Source organism: Ctenocephalides felis, unplaced genomic scaffold, assembly GCF_003426905.1.
Source record: "Ctenocephalides felis isolate EL2017-DRISC unplaced genomic scaffold, ASM342690v1 CF-g0.4_SCAFFOLD_01604, whole genome shotgun sequence".
Lineage (NCBI taxonomy): Eukaryota > Metazoa > Arthropoda > Insecta > Siphonaptera > Pulicidae > Ctenocephalides > Ctenocephalides felis.
In genome coordinates, this window is record NW_020537758.1 from 38,985,330 (window position 1) to 39,002,324 (window position 16,995).

Genomic DNA, 16,995 nt, shown 5'->3' on the forward strand with positions numbered 1-16,995 from the left:
TTCTGGTATGGGTAAAAAAGGGCAAAAACCAACTAAACCTTAGCTCTGCTAAAGGTGTAAACAATAAAAAATAATAAATAAAAAGTAAAGTATATTTATAAAAGCGATTTTTTAAAAGATAAATTAAATTAATAGTTCTTCCAACTAAACTGATAAATATTTCGTACAAAATACCAGTTTAAGCTTAAATAAAGTCTAATCTTTGTAAAAAATGTGCCCATAAAACTTGTATTTTACATTGATTGAATAATGTACCTAGTATTATGTAACATCCTCTTATAATTAAAAATGAAACATTTCAAGAATTTGCCCTTTGGCTGTCCATTTTTACCTTGCCTTTGGAGTAAAAACGGATAAATGACTATGGAGTGAAAACGGACAAATGACAAATTTTAGAAATTGGTATAAAAACATATTTCTATAATTATGAACTCACTGGAAATTTTACTGAACATGGTAAAATTTACGGAACATGATAGTTGATTGTTGGATCCGTGTTATGTGTTGTAATGTACTTCATTTGATTTAGACAGTATAATTACTGAAAGTCAAATTGGAACTTTATTCCCCGCCGGGCCCTATATACATATACTGTAGAAGTAATATTAATATTATTATAATTTGGAATTATCTTTATTCCCTGTATCCGTATCTGATTTATAACATACTTCTCTTAATTTATACAGGTTGTTCGGCACAACTGGTTATTGTGCGGCTTGCAATAAAGTAATACCCGCTTTTGAAATGGTGATGAGGGCCAAGAGTAACGTTTATCATTTAGAATGTTTCGCCTGTCAACAGTGCAATCACAGGTAAATTAATAATCATCATGTTTTGTGTAAAAATGTTTTTTTTTTTGTAGTGAAACAATTGTAATAAAAACAACAATAAGAAAAACTGCTAAAAGTCTTATCTAATAGTAATAAGTAACTAGAAATTTTATGTTTCTAAGTTCATAATATGAATTGCATATTTATTTTGTATAGAAACATTATTGCGCAAGTGAAAAACTCACATTTGTTTTTTACACTATTACTTTTATGATAAAAATATCGTAGTATTTAAAAGAAAACGATGGTCTTGTGGAAGTCGCTTTAATTTTTTCTTTTAAGCCATCAACTCTCCTGAGAAAAAAATGGAAATAACTCAATCATTATTTATAAGAAATTATTTAATAAGTGAATATTGTGAATTTTATATCAAAAAAACAACTACTGAGTTGTTTTTTCCAACATGTCAAAGTAGTATACAATGTACCTTTTCGGCGGACTATTGTAAATCCATTAAATTTACTGAATGTCCTATACTGGACAGTTGTAAATAAAAGAGTTAATAAAAAAAAATATTACATATAATTAATATTATAGTATTTTTTGCCTATTCCATTATGTAACATCAGCAAATTTTTAGTAGTACTTGAAATGCCTAGATCAAATGCCTATCTAGTGATTGAACTTTGAAGTACTACGGTATATTACAGATAATGATATATTATATTGTTGTCTTTTTTTATGTTAAAATAATTCTATTATCCGATTATCCTTTCCAGGTTCTGTGTCGGCGACAGGTTCTACCTCTGCGACAACAAGATCCTGTGCGAGTACGACTACGAGGAGAGGCTGGTCTTCGCCAACATCGCGAACAACCCAACGGGCTTGGCGCACATACGAAGGCAAGTCGGTATCATACAGGTAGGATACGCGAACGACACACCGACAGGCGCAGGATACTCAACCCATAGACTTTAATAAAAAAATTAAGCTTTTTTTGGATATATAATTGATAGACTATAAATTTAAATATTATATATCGAAATAAAATGATAGTAATTTTAGATTTATTTTTGCCATTTATATAATATATCAATGTGATGCCTATGGGTTAAATAATCTGCGTAAACAAAACACAGACTAAACAGATTTGTTATTGTTTTTTCAAAAACGACCTTTTTATTTTTTTAAAAACGTGTTATGACATGACAAGTTTAACTCAATACACAGTTCACAGATATAGTTAATTTAGCTCTTTTATTTATATAAACAATTATTTTTTCAACACGATGTACAATGTAGTGACCTTTTTAGGTATTTAAATTTATAAGATGCAGGCACATATTATATAAAAACTTACATAAAATATATACACTATTACTTATATAAATGTAATACTTGTACTTTGCATATAATGAATGTTGTAATATGTGTTTATAAACATATATATATATATATATATATATATATATATATATATATATATATATATATTGAGAATTAGACCTGGCAAAAAAATATCATTCTTTTCCATACCCAAATTTTTGAATATTGAACTTTAGTTCTTTCGTAAATTTTTATTTTTATTTTATAAATATATTAAATTAAAAAAAAAATGATATGAAAATGGTGTGTTCTAGGCGTAGTGTTAGTATTATTTTAATAATGAAATAAGCTGGGACATATGTATAGTTTAAAATGATATAATGCATCTCAACAATAAGTTTCCAGTCTTTATATTCTTTATAATATTTTACATCAGTGATATTAATTGAATTTACAGAGTTCATCTCAGTATATTTCTGCAGAATACTTTTCTCTCGAATTTCTTTTATACTATATATATTTGTCTTATACCATTTTTTTACCTACCTTAGTACATTTTAATCCAATGTTCAGTTATTCACGCATAATAGTTATTTAAAAATATTCATTCATTGTCTTTTATAATTTTTAATAATTTTGCATTTGTATGTAAATTACTCTTAGTATTCATTTGTAAAAAATTATGTTCTTACAAATTGCTAGTATAACTTGTAGGTATTTTTCCTTCAGTTGTCCAAAATACATTTTGACTTACTTTCTATTTTATTTTTTATTTATTAATGGAAGACAGGTTGCAGGTAAAATATCCTTCTCAATCTCAATCATATATATATATATATATATATATATATATATATATATATATATATATGGAAAAACTCCAATAGTCTCAAAATCATTAACTGATTGTTCCAAAGATAAAATTACTTCTTTACATCATGAGCATAAATATAAACAAAGTAATTTTTTGTACTAATCAGTCACCTAATGATATTGACTCTGTTAGATTTTTTCGTATGTTTTAAATCGCACGTATACGATTGGGAACGATATTGTAGCTACGAAGAATTATTGTTTCGATTCGATTTTGCGCATCCAATTTTAGAAGCATATTGTTTTAAATATAACGTACGACTGGAATAGAATAATACCGGATCGGATAAACATTCATAAATCGAATTTGTCATAAAAATAAATATAGCTACTTCGGATTCCTCTCTCATAAGTGATAGCCGTTAAATTGATATGCTCACATACACCAATTTACATACATAACTCATACGTTACAAACAGCGGATGTAATAACGCACATGGATGAATATGGATGTATAAGTCCTTATGGCTGTGCGCTCCATTGTGTATGTGGAAAAAAGTATATTCGAGATCCTTTTTCTAGATCTCAATCATAGATAACAATGCAGCCAATATCCACGTATTACCATAACCAATCAGGATTTAGAATGAAAGTACCAACATATGGGTACATCTGTATATAAAGAGTATTCCTGATAGTAGAATTCATCAATATTAGCTGTTGGGAGAGTAAAATAATTTAAAATGTATCAAAAATACTTTTTATTAAATTTTAGCCCACAGACTTGAATCGATTTTAAAACTTCAAAAACTGTTCGAAAGATATTGGTTGGGAATCGCGTTGATTAGTTTTTGGTAAAGTTCGGTCGGGCCGTTTATTGGTTATTAAATATTAAAAAAAAATATTAATTGGATGAAACTTTGTATAACGATAGATTTTGTAGTCTGAAATAACATACTAAAATATTATAGGTCTACAATAAGCGGTTGAATTATGAAAAATTATCTAAATTTTCTAATTTGATTCTGATCAGAATCCATGCCGAACCATCTGACGTTCTGAGGTATTTCGTAGACAGTACTGATTAAGTCCACTCTGAAATAGAAGACATTTGTAAATTCCGAAATGTATAAAACGAATTTAAATGAATTAATTTAATTTTTACAATTGAATATCAATTATTCTGAGTAAAATAGTCGTCGAGATAAGATATTTTTTGAATTAATAGTATCTGTAAAATACAGAAAAAACAAAATTTGGCATTGGTTTTATTGCTCACCAAAACAAACCAAAACATTTTGCTTGGAATTTCTAAATCTACATTTTTATAAAATATCAATGTAAAAGCCCATTTTATTGTCAACAGCATCGCCTTCTATATATACCGATAAAATGAACAATTGAATATTTGTAGTTTATGTTATTTTCTTCATTATTCAACTTATTTTTTTAACTTATTACTATTTCTTAAAAATTTTCTTTGCATTATATTCTGTTCTTCATTATTGGAAGCAACATAACGATTTTATATTATCTAATTATTTTTAAAATAAATATTTATCAATTTCAATTATGTATTTTTATTTTACATTACATTGCCAAAATGGTAATCAATCCGCTCCTCGCAATAAAAATTTTCTGGAGCGAGTTGCACACACAGTGAAATATTGAAAAAAATTGAAATCTTAAGTTTTTCATACATTGAAATATATTGGTCAGAACTTATACGGCGAATGAAAATAATTAATAATAATAATTATTGTTTTATTCGGCGCGTTGGACTTTTCATTATGACTAATGAATATACTCTATACGGTTTTTAATAAATATTTCCATACTTATATACCGATTTTCTCGAGACACGCGATAACGACGAGCCTTATGCTTGATCTCTTGCAAAGCGACTTTATATGGGTGTCTTGTACCGGCAGCGCGCGTACTAGCTTAAGTTTTTCCAACTTTTCACCCAAAGTTCCACTCACATTTAAATGAATTTTTGAATAACAGAAGAAATGTGTACAGGCTTTCGAATGATGCTAATATAAAAGTAGTCCAAAGAGTCGCACTGGTAGAAAATGGAAAATGAAAAATCATTTTCACTTTTTCACACACTAATAAATAATTTTTCCACATTATTTGTTATGAGCAACGTAGACAAGATCAGTATAAATAGAATGACGTTAACATTTTTGGATAATAATTTTTGGATAACAGAAGAAATGTGTACAGGCTTTCGAATGATGCTAATATAAAAGTAGTCCAAAGAGCCGCACTGGTAGAAAATGAAAATGCATTTTTACCTTTTCACGCACTAACAAATATTTTTTTTACATTATTTGTTATTGCCAAATGATGAGCTACGGATTTGAAATTTGGTATTTCGAATTTTCTCGAAAATACCTATAAAATGGCATCAAAATCATTTAAATACCAGTGTGGGGCCAATTCTGTATGGAAACACGGCCAGACCCTTTGCTGACAAATTGGGTGATTTCCTTAGTAAACCAGTTTTTTTTTTATTAAAAATGAAACAAAAAAAAAATGCTTTTGAGGATCGCCTTCGAAAAAAATCGCCGTCTCGAATGGGTTAAGGCAAAACAGTACTTACAACTAATTAATATATCTTTCGTCATCGGAAATCTATATACATATGTGTATGCATCAATAGTTGAGCATGACGTGAATTATTCTTATGTAACAATACTGACTTTTATTTTTTTTATTTTCCAGCCAGCCGGAGAGCATATGAGTCCGGGACGCGGTCCCGGTGTCGGGTTGCCGCCGGGCCTGACCCAGGTCCCGGCCGCGACGACAGTCGTGCATCAGCCGGCAGACCGCCTGCAACTTCTATACCAAGACAAGCCAGCCAACCTCAACAACAACACAGTTTCCCAGCAACATCAGCCGATCGCCAATCAAAACAACGTCAATCTGGCTGGACACAACCACGTGACCAGAGACGACGGTTCTAGCGGATACGGGAGCCCGGATAGCGAGACCTTCGAAGTACCTCAATGACGAGCGAACCGGCACCGGGTCAATTAGGGAAAGCCCGGAGGTTTGAGTAAAAGACCTAAAACGATGTTCACATGAGGAAAACGACATATTTGAAATTATAAGTTCAATCAGGAAAAAGTGGTCTGAATTAATGTTTGAAAAAATATTCACTGAAATAAGCCTTTAGCATTGGAGAAAAATTACTATTCATGATGCAACTTTCATTTTTTCTTGTTATTGGCATATCAAATTTCAAGAAAAATCTGCTGATTGGAAAATTAATTAATAAATCGCATAAATTAAAAGATACTCGTCAATTTGTTGGTAAACATTCTAAATAAATTACCCTATGAATGGCTTAGCATCATAATTGGGAAATAATATTGACTTTGAATATATAAAATTGGCTTTTATTAAACATAAATATGTAAGTACATCTATCGACCATTTAAAAATGATCAGTTTATTTTTATAAAATCAACTGTCTGTATATTGAGTACGTATATATGGTGCTAGATAGTTCTACTATTAAAGATACAGTTACAAAAATATTATAATCTATTACATAATATTCTATGGATTTCGAATCCAGAACATTTTTCACAGTACCCATTGTTTATTGTGAGGTGTGTAGTGCGTGATAGTGACAAAGACATCAGTGACTTATATCTCAACTACATCAATATAGATATTTTTGTAATAGTGCAAACTAAAAAGGTATTTCCATCTGCTATCTTATGGTTTTAATTAATATATATTTTCAACGTGATGCATTAATTACTGTATCTCCTAGCGAAAATGTGAATACTACGTAAGTTGTTGTAGCTTTATATTTTCTATAAACATAATGGTGATTATTTTACATATTTAAGTATTTAATCCCAAGTTAAGTATTCTTATTCAACCGTGTATATAATATATATTTACGCATTAAAATGATTTAATAATGAAAGTATATAAACTGCACTGTGATAAATGCATATTACTATTCGATCCGAATGTTCTATTCATTAGTGTGTTATAGTTTGTAATACCAGTGCTAGTCAATCGCCAAAAATAATGCCATCGTATTTGATAATATTAATGAAAATTTATGAAATCAAACACTAAATTATTTTTTTTATGTTTATTATTTTCAAAATAGGGCTCTCTCATATTTGGGTGAATTAATACTTCGAGTCGGATTTAAAAAATATAATTTTAGTTATACATTCTGTATAAAAAAATAATATTTATTTCGGAAATCATACCTAAGTGCTTCATTAGTAATAAATAAATTTAAATTTATTTTTTAATTTTCCAAGATACGGTTATTTTTATTTCAAATGTAAATTGTGAAATATATTTAACAATATATAGTTGTTCACAATAAAAATAAGATACAAACTTTATGCAATATTGTTATTAAGAAAATTAATAGCTTATGAAGCAATGAAGCAATGAAGCAATTACAAAATTTATTGATTTTAAAAATTATTCGTACTTCATATTTTTATTTTTATAAAAATAATATAATAATATAATATAATAATGAAAACTGTAAATGTGTGTTAAAAGTAAATCATAATATTTTAATCGACAATTTACTTAAAGACCCAAAATCGTAATAATTCTATTCTTATAAGATTTACTTTTAACACACATTTACAGTCTTATATTTTATGAATATCGAAAATGGCAGCCCTAATTGTAATAAATATATAAGTTTAGTTTAGTGTTTGATTTTAAATTTTAATATGTGAAACTATTTTCTGAAACCATCAAAAACTTCTAAGTAATTAAAGAATAAAATAATTTGAATAACTTTTATTCAGAAATATGCAAATAAATTTATTTGTAAATATTAACTCCATGCACTTTTAAATATTAAGATAAATTGTATATATATATGATATAGTATATCATTGTACTGTAATTAAATTAACAAAACATGATTTCATTAACTGATACATCAGATCTGTTAAAAAAAACTTTATGTATACGATTTATATATTTCTTTAAACTTGTTATTTTCTTGTTAAATAAAAAAAAAGATGAATTTTTACTATTTTTAAACCAATTGTCCAAGCTGATTAACGGGATGACCGATTTACTACTGAGAAAAGATTTTACGGATTCATTATGTCAATAACTTATCATTTACCAGGACCCTTTAATGTAGTTTATGAACAACTGGTTTCAAAGTATATTAATTTCATGTTGAATTAATTTATTTATTATCAAATAAAAAACTAAAAATGTATGTCCACAAAATTTTATTTCGATGTAATAATGATTATGAAATTTTAAAAACAATGTATATAAAATGTAAATATATGCACTCTAAAATTATAAATAATTAACTACTATGGTTTTTAATATATTCTGCTTTTTGGATCAATCTATTTGAATCAGACAATTTAGGATACCAGTTAAAAACATCATTAAAACGCACAACTTATATTAACTACTTTACAATAAAAATTACACATAATGAAAATATATAACAAAACATGTTATAAGTTTATTACATTTAACAAACGTGAATCTTAAATTAAAAACTAAAGTAAATAAATTAAACAAATATGTAAACAAGATTTAGATAATTATTTTGTCCTGGAATTAAATGTTTGGTAAAATCAACAAATAAATATCGACTATATTTAAAACTATCTCACTAATTGGTTTATTTCATAAAATTTTGATTCATCCACATTAATATTTATAATCTTTGTTTCATGTTTTCTTAAAAAATTCTTTGTAGCTGTTTTTATAATTACATGCAATTGCTTCCTTAGGATAATAAATATACAAATAAGTTTCTTATAAGATTTATAAGTTTTTTATGATGAGGAACTATTGTCCCCATTATCGTGAAAGGGTGTATTATTTCCATTTGCTGAAAATGACATACCCAAACCATATAAATGACCACTGTACTTGGAATCATCAATATTATCTTCAAAAAACATCTGAAAAATAAATTTTTCATTATCATTATGATCATTTATTCATTTTTACTTCAAGTCGGCACCGAGTAAAAAATTAAATAAGAAAATAAATATATTTTACTTCTAATTTAATACAATCATTTAACATCTCATTTTTCATACTGAAAATCTACATTTCAATTTAATTCATATTGAAAGAATTCAAATATATTTGCATTGGATTCAAAATTTGCACTTGAACAAACCTCGCGCATTTTGAAAAATGCCATCCCCGTTAACAGTGAGTCGGATCCTGCTTGGTGCTGGGGACCAACTCTGCGTAATTCTAGTTGATCCGCCACTTCTTGTAACCCACCTTTCAAATTCTTACAAGATTTCATTAGATACTGAAAAAAAGATTAGAATAATCAAATATACATGAATCTTTTTCATTTAAACAACAAATAGCTTCAATGGTCTCCAAGACCTTGATAAATCATGATGTTATATTTACCTTTATATCATATATAACTGGAAAATATATTTTTAATAAATCAAAAAAATCTGCTTCCTCTTGTGGTAAATTTTGGTCAGTCAATAGTTTCAGTAAATATCCAAAATCATAACCAGAATGAAAACTTAACCATTTGATATTGTCCATTAATACTATGCCAGACGTCATTAGGATTTCAGCAAATTCTAAAGGATCTATACCATCTTCCTCGTGTTTCTTAAATTGTATACCCGAATTTGTGAGTAAATCAATTGAATCTTGAGCGTACATATCTTCCCTGAAAATATAATGATTAAGTAAGCATATGAGTGTATTTCAGTATGCATGAAAGAACAATAGAAGCATGTTATGTAAGTAATGTATACTAAAATTATTATAGATTAAGCAATAGCAGTTGTAACAATGTATTGCAGGTTCTAAATTATTATAGATGAACTTACGATAAGTTGAATTTGAAGTTAAATTGCCATGTGGTATAGCCAGAAGGAGTTTTTCCATGCTTGTCATAGAAGGTCAGTCCAAGTTGTATTATCCTTAGCAAGTCTACATTACATCTTAGTAATTGATATTGATAATCTGCAGTTGATCGAAATTCTCCAATAGGCCTCGCAACTACACCAGGAAATTCTGTATCCATTGCAATGTAATTATATTGTGTGACCAGCTGAAAATAGAAGATATTAAAATATATGTTTTAATAAATTGGTTATTTGGAAAGAATTACTTTCAAACCTATAGGAAAAAGGGTAAGAGGTTTTTGGTATTCTACATTTGTCTATATAAATTCTTACTAAACTATTTAAAATTTCAAATAATCTTCTATTTCTGATAAGTTACATACATTATTTTACATAATTAAGTCTTAGAGTTTTGTAAATTTATAAAACCATAAATAAATTGATTTCAGAATAGTGCACAGTTTTAAAATATACTTCACATATCATAGCAAATAAATTATCTAAAATATTTAAGTCAAGTGTTAATTGTATGTTATTTTTGCCTTTTCAATTTTGTTATTCTTATATTTGGTCCTAACCATTTGATCTAATTCATATTAATAGATAGTATTTTATATATATATATTCTTTGCAAATTTGATAAAAATATACCTCACAAAACATAATACATAATTAGAAAAACATGTGAGCTGGTTATGCCTTTCCCACACCAACTACAGACAAGAGCAATCTATTTAAAATTTTGTTGAACTAGTTCTATTTTACTTAATTGCAATAAAATTATTCACAGATATTATTACATATTTCTCCAATTGCTTATACAATATCTCATATTTGCTTTGGATTATGTCGCATGTTTGTAACTTCAAAACTTGACAATTCTGATCTGGGCCAGTTATGGGACGTACGATAACTCCAGGAAATTCGGTATCCATTGACACATGATCATAGTGCTTTACGATCTGTAACAATAGGAAACAGGATATGTAGGGCAACATGCGAGGAAGAAGGTTTATTTAGGAATGGTATGGTGTGAAGCTTTGAAGGAATTATTGTATTGAATAAGAGGTATGTTAATATTAGCCTTTTGTGTAAAATATTATAATACTAGGCTATTGCTACATCCACTAAAATGTGGGAAAGCATAATAAAAACATATACTGTAAGTGCCCAAGCCTATGTATATTTTTAGCGAGTCATCTGATGCGGCAATTAAATATTTCATTTAATTGCATAAGTGTATTTGTGCTCTTATTTATAAACTAAATATTGGAAAATAAGTTCATAATTCATGAACTGATAATAATAATATCACTTGACAAAGCTGCTATTAGTTACTTTTCATAGCTATTAATAAGTAAGTATACCTTACAACAGTGATTCTCATGCTCATGCAAAAAAAATCAAATTTTGTATTCTGATTTAGTTGTCAATTTATCTAATTTTTTTTAGTAAATAGTGTGTGAAATAAAAGTTAATGAAATCACTGTTTTATAAGGTAGACATTACTAAATTATTGCTAAAACAACTCTTAAATCAGATGACTCGCCAAAAATATATGTAGGCCTGGTGTCGTATTAAAGGGAATCATTTAATAAATTACTGCCTAATTTCACAAAAACATGTGTGTATATATATATATTTAATTTGCTTATTATTAAATAAACTATACCAAGCCTTTGAAAAATCATAATCATTTCTACATTAGTCTCAAAGTAAATAAACCTTCAACAACATATAATATAGTACATAATTTTACAGATATTAAAATGCCACAAGATTAGTTATAGAATAGGTTTAATTTTGCTTTATAAATATGCTTTATTGAATAATTCAAAAACACAAAGTGGTATAATGTAAGTTCATTAATCAAAGGAGATCAAAATATTATAGGTACCTTATGTTATCAAAGTATTTTATAATATAGTAAATGTAAATAGATAAACCTTTGTATAGAAACAAAAAGATGATATTTGGCTTATTTACCTGTCGTATTGTCCGAAACTCCTCTTCCATATTATGCTTCCAGACATCTCTAATGCCACAATCTTCATTATTAGGGATAGACCCATGAGAACTGCTCGTTGCAGAAGGCATATCCTAAACAATTGAAAAAACTATAATGTGCGTATGAATATATATATTACAATTAAGTACAGGTAAGAAGACGTATAATGTATATATAGTAATAATTTTCACAGCAGTCAAAATATAAGGAAGAATACTAATTGTTTATACTGCAAAAACATACAATAAAGAGTTAATAAAAAAAATTGCAACTATAGCAATTGAAATTTCAAACAGATCGAAATTTAAGACAAACATTTGTTCCTTATGATATATATGAACTAATAATAGCTCGATTACAGTCATTGAAAATAAAACAAAGCATATGTAATATGTTTGATGTTCGAACAAAACTATTAAAAAGCGCTAATTTGACAGCGACTTAATATCACATAATATTATGTGCATATAAGTAACTAAAATCACCTCAGTATTCTCTCTCTGTATTATAACCTCCACCTCTTTTTGTTTATTATTATTATCAACAGCATCTAAATCTTCTTGAGAATAACTCAAGCCTTGCTTTTCCTCCCAATTTTCCCAATAGCTGTCTGTGTGGTCGAATGCACGGCCTCCACTCTCAAGCTGCACAGGCGCTTTCATGGGTGATGCCCTTGTTCTATAATATTATATCAAAGTAAATTCAATTGTATCAAATAAAATATTCAAAATTCTACTGGTATTTATATCAATTGAAATTATTGGTCTTTATTACTTTGTTGCAGGTGAAGTATCACTTAAAATAACCGAACAAGCAATGAGAGAGGCGTTCATGGTTAGAAAATACTAGATTTCTATTTTATTTAATAATTATTCTTTGTAATGACATTACAAAGTATTAGTAAGAATATTTATAAAAATAAACATACCCATTTCAACTTTATTTCATTAAAAACTTTGCTAAACACGAGTGAAGTTGTAGTACATTCAGTGTCATTATGTGTCCATAGTCATAGTGTTACCTGATTAAAATTGTTTTCAGATTAGAATTAAAATTGAAACAATAAAGCAAATAAAATAATGATTTTCAAAATAACTCATAATTCATAAAATGATTTGAAATTTTGTATTTATAACACTTATTCCTAATGAGATTTTAAAAAATTTAAACGCAAATGTCATTAGGCTACGGGCACACATGGTTGTGTCGTTGTGAGTGACTCATCATGCCATGTTTACTTTTCTATGCAGCATGCTTTAAAGGGCCTGAATCGTTACAAAAATATTGGCCCAAACATGAATTGACAAGGCTCTCAAATAAAAAGTCGGGCTGAATGTAACATCAAAAGTTGAGGTCATAAAGTAGGGTCGTACTTAAACATCACGAGCATAGGTCATAAAATTGTGATTGAATATTATTTTCTATCAATACATGATCCGAATCAGGTATGAGTCTCATAATTTTTGTGAAAAAGTATTTTATGTATTGAAATTTAATAATAAAACTTTAAAAAATGCATTCCCTTTTGTTTTTAGTTTTTTTATTATATTAGCCACTGGGGATATCTACTAATTTGTAAACAACCAATTGTAAACAACTTGTCAGCAATCTCTGCTAAGTAAATGTAATCTGTATATATATTGCAGAATAACTAAATAAATAAATCTTGGTACGGAACCCACGGATTTACACAAAATCAGTACACATAATTAAAATCTTTATAAAATATCTGATAATTTTATGTACATATGTTCAATAAACATTTTTGACCGCCAAATGTCATTTTTTTAAATTATTTTTATTGAGAGTACATAACCGTGGGCCTGCCTTCTCAAATAGTTAATCAGTTCTTTATCTTGCCAATACAATTAAAATGTTTTTTGAATTATTAAAATCGGACGCTCCGTCCTCTTAAAAACTGAGTTACCGTTTTTGGCACTTTTTGCCCCGTATCTCTGTTACGGCTAGACACATTATTTTATTGTCTAGGGCTAGACCTCCCTTCGCCAGAAACTAATCAGCACGTCTCCTTATCAATACGAATCGGTTTTGAATTAATCAAATCGGTTGATCCATAGATAAAAGAAGAGTGGGTTGATCGGTTAATCGTCGACGAAAATTTGTATCCGCACATACACACACACACATACATCCATTTTTTCTAAGATATGCCAAGATATTCAGAAACCTTTGGAACATAAAGATATTTAAACATTTTCATTTTCGATTATTTTTGCGATTACTATAACGTATCCATAAATAAAACAAGAGAATTTATCCTACAATAAGTTAAAAAAAATGTATGATTAAAAATTTTGACGAACCGTAAACAGTCTGGTTCAAGAAACGTAAAACGATTACAGACACATGTGTGCCAGGCACTTAACAAAAAATTGTATATAAATATAGATGAAAGAAGAGTATATAGATATGTAATGAATCATTCAAACTAGTTATATATGTGATTCTATTTTTTGATAGTGTTTATCATTTGAAAGTACTTTTTCTCATTTTCTTTATCAGTTCCATCAGGACGTCCCATATATTTCAGTCATCGTCTTATCTATGGTCTGTAGCCACGAGTCAGCGAGTGCCAAGCCACGTCGTTTTGATAGACGTTTGTGAGTTAAGGATTTTGTGTATGACATTTGTTGATAGACTTGGTAAAAATGAATATTTTCCGGTTAACGGGTGATATCTCTCATTTAGTTGCTGTTATAGTGTTATTACTCAAAATATGGAAAACTCGATCTTGCGCAGGTACTTAAAGAATACACTACGAAATATATATGATCCCGAAATTTTGCTGTCGGTTTTGTAGAGTATTTGCTCTTGCTTGTAAATTACTATTGAAAACTGTGCAACATGCTCTTTTGTAGATAGTAAATCATATTTATTCGCAATGTATATATTTCAAACTATTATTTTCTAGTTATTCTAAGTCAAATCGTTTAATTTTTACCGGAGATTTCAAGTTCAGAAAAGTTACTCAAAAGTGCCTGTAATATTGTGTTGAATAATTCTATTGCTCTATGATCTTCTTATGAATAATCTTATAATCTAAACCTTGTATAAATTGAAGTACTAGATAATATTCCTGAATAATAAAAAGAAAAGCTTCTAACTACATAGTTCACAGTAAAATTCAATTTTAAAGTACACATTTTAAGAATGTGGAATTTAAAATTTGTAATTATATCTGAGAATCTTAGCATGTTTTTAATAATTGTGCAAAAATCTATGAAGAACTATTTGTTCAAAATATAATTCACTTTGTGCGTGAATGATCAAATCGTGCTTTAGTTATTTCTTGCAATAAATAAAGATGAAATGAACTGCAAAAATGATAAACAAAAAGGGCTATTAAGTTAAGTTGCTCGATAGTAATATAATACAGAATCAATGTTTAAATTTTCCACTTACAGGTAGATACAATTATGTATGCGTCTTTATTATATATATATTATGTTTTATATCCTATTTGTTCTGTTCATTTTCTGTTCATGAAGTTCTTTTTATTGAATTCTATTCAATTTCATTGTAATTATTTTTTTATTGTGATTCAAAGTTTATCACTAAAATTAAGTTCAAAGGTATATTATAGTAAGTGTATTTAAACTTTTTATAGTGAACACTTTTTCACTGTTTTATTGCAGGTATATCAGGAAAATCACAATTTCTATTCGCAATCGTCTATATAACCCGGTACTTGGATCTCGTAACAACTTTCATATCTGCTTATAATACTTTTATGAAATTAGTATTTATTGCTGCATCATGTGGTACCCTTTATCTAATGTACATTAAGTTCAAAGCTACTTATGATTCGAATCATGATACATTTCGAATTGAGTTCTTAATTTTACCATCTGCTGTACTGGCTTTGCTCATCAACCATGATTTTTCAGTGCTAGAGGTAAAGTATGATTATATGATTGTTTTTTTTTTTAATATTTGTTTGCTAATTTTTTTTTGTTTTGTGACAGATTCTATGGACTTTTAGTATTTATTTGGAGTCAGTTGCTATATTGCCGCAATTGTTTATGGTCAGTAAAACAGGGGAAGCAGAAAGCATTACCTCTCATTATTTGTTTGCTTTGGGAAGCTATAGGGCTCTGTATTTATTGAATTGGGTAAGAATTTATTTAGTGTTAGTTATAATGAATTATGTAAGCAGTTAATTAAGTGATTTAGCACTTTTTGTTTGGTGTTTTAAATATGGTTATTAAAGTAAATTTCTACTTAAAACTTGAAAAGAAAACTAATCTTACGTGATCTATATTTTCTATTTCATTTAAAATTATATTTCGGATTCAGGGTATTACATCATGTTCCTATTGGCCAATGTACATACCTAAATATTTAAAAAAAAATACATATTATTAAACTAGAAAGTTCAATTTTAGTTTAGAAGTTTTCCCACTTATTTTTTGTACTTACGTTACTATGTTTTCATTTAAAGGTATATAGATATCTTGCTGAAGATCATTATGACTTAATTGCCATTGTAGCTGGAGCTGTACAAACAGTATTATACTGCGATTTCTTCTACTTGTATATTACCAAAGGTATTTAAGACATTTTTTTTAATATTATTTATATATTTATTAACATATTTTTATAATTACTAGTTCTGAAAGGCAAAAAACTGCAGCTGCCAGCTTAAACCAAGGATTTTTATTTTTTTAAACATAGTGTATAAGTTTATAAATGATTGAAAAGTGTATGAACTAAGAAATTGACATGCTAATATAATATATGCTATTATTTTCAAATGTTTAATGTGATTTGATGAATGTTTATTCCAAACTCAAATTATCTCCTTTTCCGTGCCGCATTTATTAATACATAATATGCATATTTATGTATGTATACCATGTGTACATACATATTTTAATGTATTTATACATACACTTGTATGTATTTGCGTATAGATTATTATCTTATATGTTTCTACATGATATGCATATTATTTTAAGATGTATTTCTGCTATTTAAGTTTTCAGACATATTGAAACAAATTTTATATATTTTGAAAGAGAATTGAGAGAATTTTACCTAGTTTTATAATATTAAATAGGATAGTTGAATAATATATAGGCCATTTTAAGTTTTAGTGGAATTGTAATATATTGTCTTACAATTCATGATCTTAAATAATAATGCAGTAATATTTAGCTGTTCCTTATTACATCTAAT

At 27.7% G+C, this 16,995-nt stretch overlaps 3 protein-coding genes across 6 annotated transcripts in view; 2 read left to right on the plus strand and 1 right to left on the minus strand.

Moving 5' to 3' along the window:
* LOC113372421 (insulin gene enhancer protein ISL-2-like) overlaps positions 1 to 6,105 on the plus strand; it is a 291,133-nt gene extending 285,028 nt beyond the window's left edge. For both annotated transcript variants that reach the window (XM_026612746.1, XM_026612747.1), the window contains exons 4-6: positions 687 to 812; positions 1,550 to 1,691; positions 5,641 to 6,105. In XM_026612746.1, coding sequence (XP_026468531.1) covers positions 687 to 812; positions 1,550 to 1,691; positions 5,641 to 5,928 — 556 coding nt within the window. In that variant the 3' untranslated portion in view covers positions 5,929 to 6,105. The remainder of the gene's footprint in view (positions 1 to 686; positions 813 to 1,549; positions 1,692 to 5,640) is intronic.
* A 2,410-nt stretch (positions 6,106 to 8,515) lies between these two features.
* Positions 8,516 to 12,800, minus strand: LOC113372424 (CCR4-NOT transcription complex subunit 7-like). Of its 3 annotated transcripts, none has more exons than XM_026612752.1 (8): positions 12,725 to 12,800; positions 12,282 to 12,474; positions 11,775 to 11,888; positions 10,589 to 10,750; positions 9,771 to 9,994; positions 9,331 to 9,607; positions 9,083 to 9,223; positions 8,516 to 8,858 (listed from the first exon to the last, which is right to left on the minus strand). In XM_026612752.1, exons 2-8 carry the CDS (start codon positions 12,456 to 12,458, stop codon positions 8,730 to 8,732), a joined length of 1,224 nt encoding a protein of 407 aa, XP_026468537.1. In that variant the 5' UTR covers positions 12,459 to 12,474; positions 12,725 to 12,800; the 3' UTR covers positions 8,516 to 8,729. The 3 variants fall into 3 exon arrangements, with proteins under 3 accessions (XP_026468537.1, XP_026468536.1, XP_026468538.1); XM_026612751.1 differs by lacking the exon at positions 12,725 to 12,800 and adding an exon at positions 12,571 to 12,697; XM_026612753.1 differs by lacking the exons at positions 10,589 to 10,750; positions 12,725 to 12,800 and adding an exon at positions 12,571 to 12,697 and having other exon boundaries at positions 8,522 to 8,858.
* A 1,524-nt stretch (positions 12,801 to 14,324) lies between these two features.
* Positions 14,325 to 16,512, plus strand: LOC113374050 (ER lumen protein-retaining receptor). The gene is made up of 5 exons (XM_026614303.1): positions 14,325 to 14,556; positions 15,453 to 15,712; positions 15,783 to 15,929; positions 16,259 to 16,364; positions 16,428 to 16,512. Exons 1-5 carry the CDS (start codon positions 14,466 to 14,468, stop codon positions 16,460 to 16,462), a joined length of 639 nt encoding a protein of 212 aa, XP_026470088.1. The 5' UTR covers positions 14,325 to 14,465; the 3' UTR covers positions 16,463 to 16,512.
* Positions 16,513 to 16,995: the final 483 nt, after the last annotated feature.

What these genes read in the sequence shown, in the direction of transcription:
- LOC113374050 (XM_026614303.1), top strand. Translation starts at nt 14,466, where the DNA reads ATGAATATTTTCCGGTTAACGGGTGATATCTCTCATTTAGTTGCTGTT. An exon ending in GAAAACTCGATCTTGCGCAG is followed by an intron (nt 14,557 to 15,452) that starts GTACTTAAAGAA and finishes GTTTTATTGCAG; the next exon opens with GTATATCAGGAAAATCACAA. An exon ending in CTACTTGTATATTACCAAAG is followed by an intron (nt 16,365 to 16,427) that starts GTATTTAAGACA and finishes TATAATTACTAG; the next exon opens with TTCTGAAAGGCAAAAAACTG.
- LOC113372424 (XM_026612751.1), bottom strand. Translation starts at nt 12,629, where the DNA reads ATGAACGCCTCTCTCATTGCTTGTTCGGTTATTTTAAGTGATACTTCA. An exon ending in TACAGAGAGAGAATACTGAG is followed by an intron (nt 11,889 to 12,281) that starts GTGATTTTAGTT and finishes TCAATTGTTTAG; the next exon opens with GATATGCCTTCTGCAACGAG. An exon ending in ATAAGCAATTGGAGAAATAT is followed by an intron (nt 9,995 to 10,588) that starts GTAATAATATCT and finishes TTCTATTTTCAG; the next exon opens with CTGGTCACACAATATAATTA.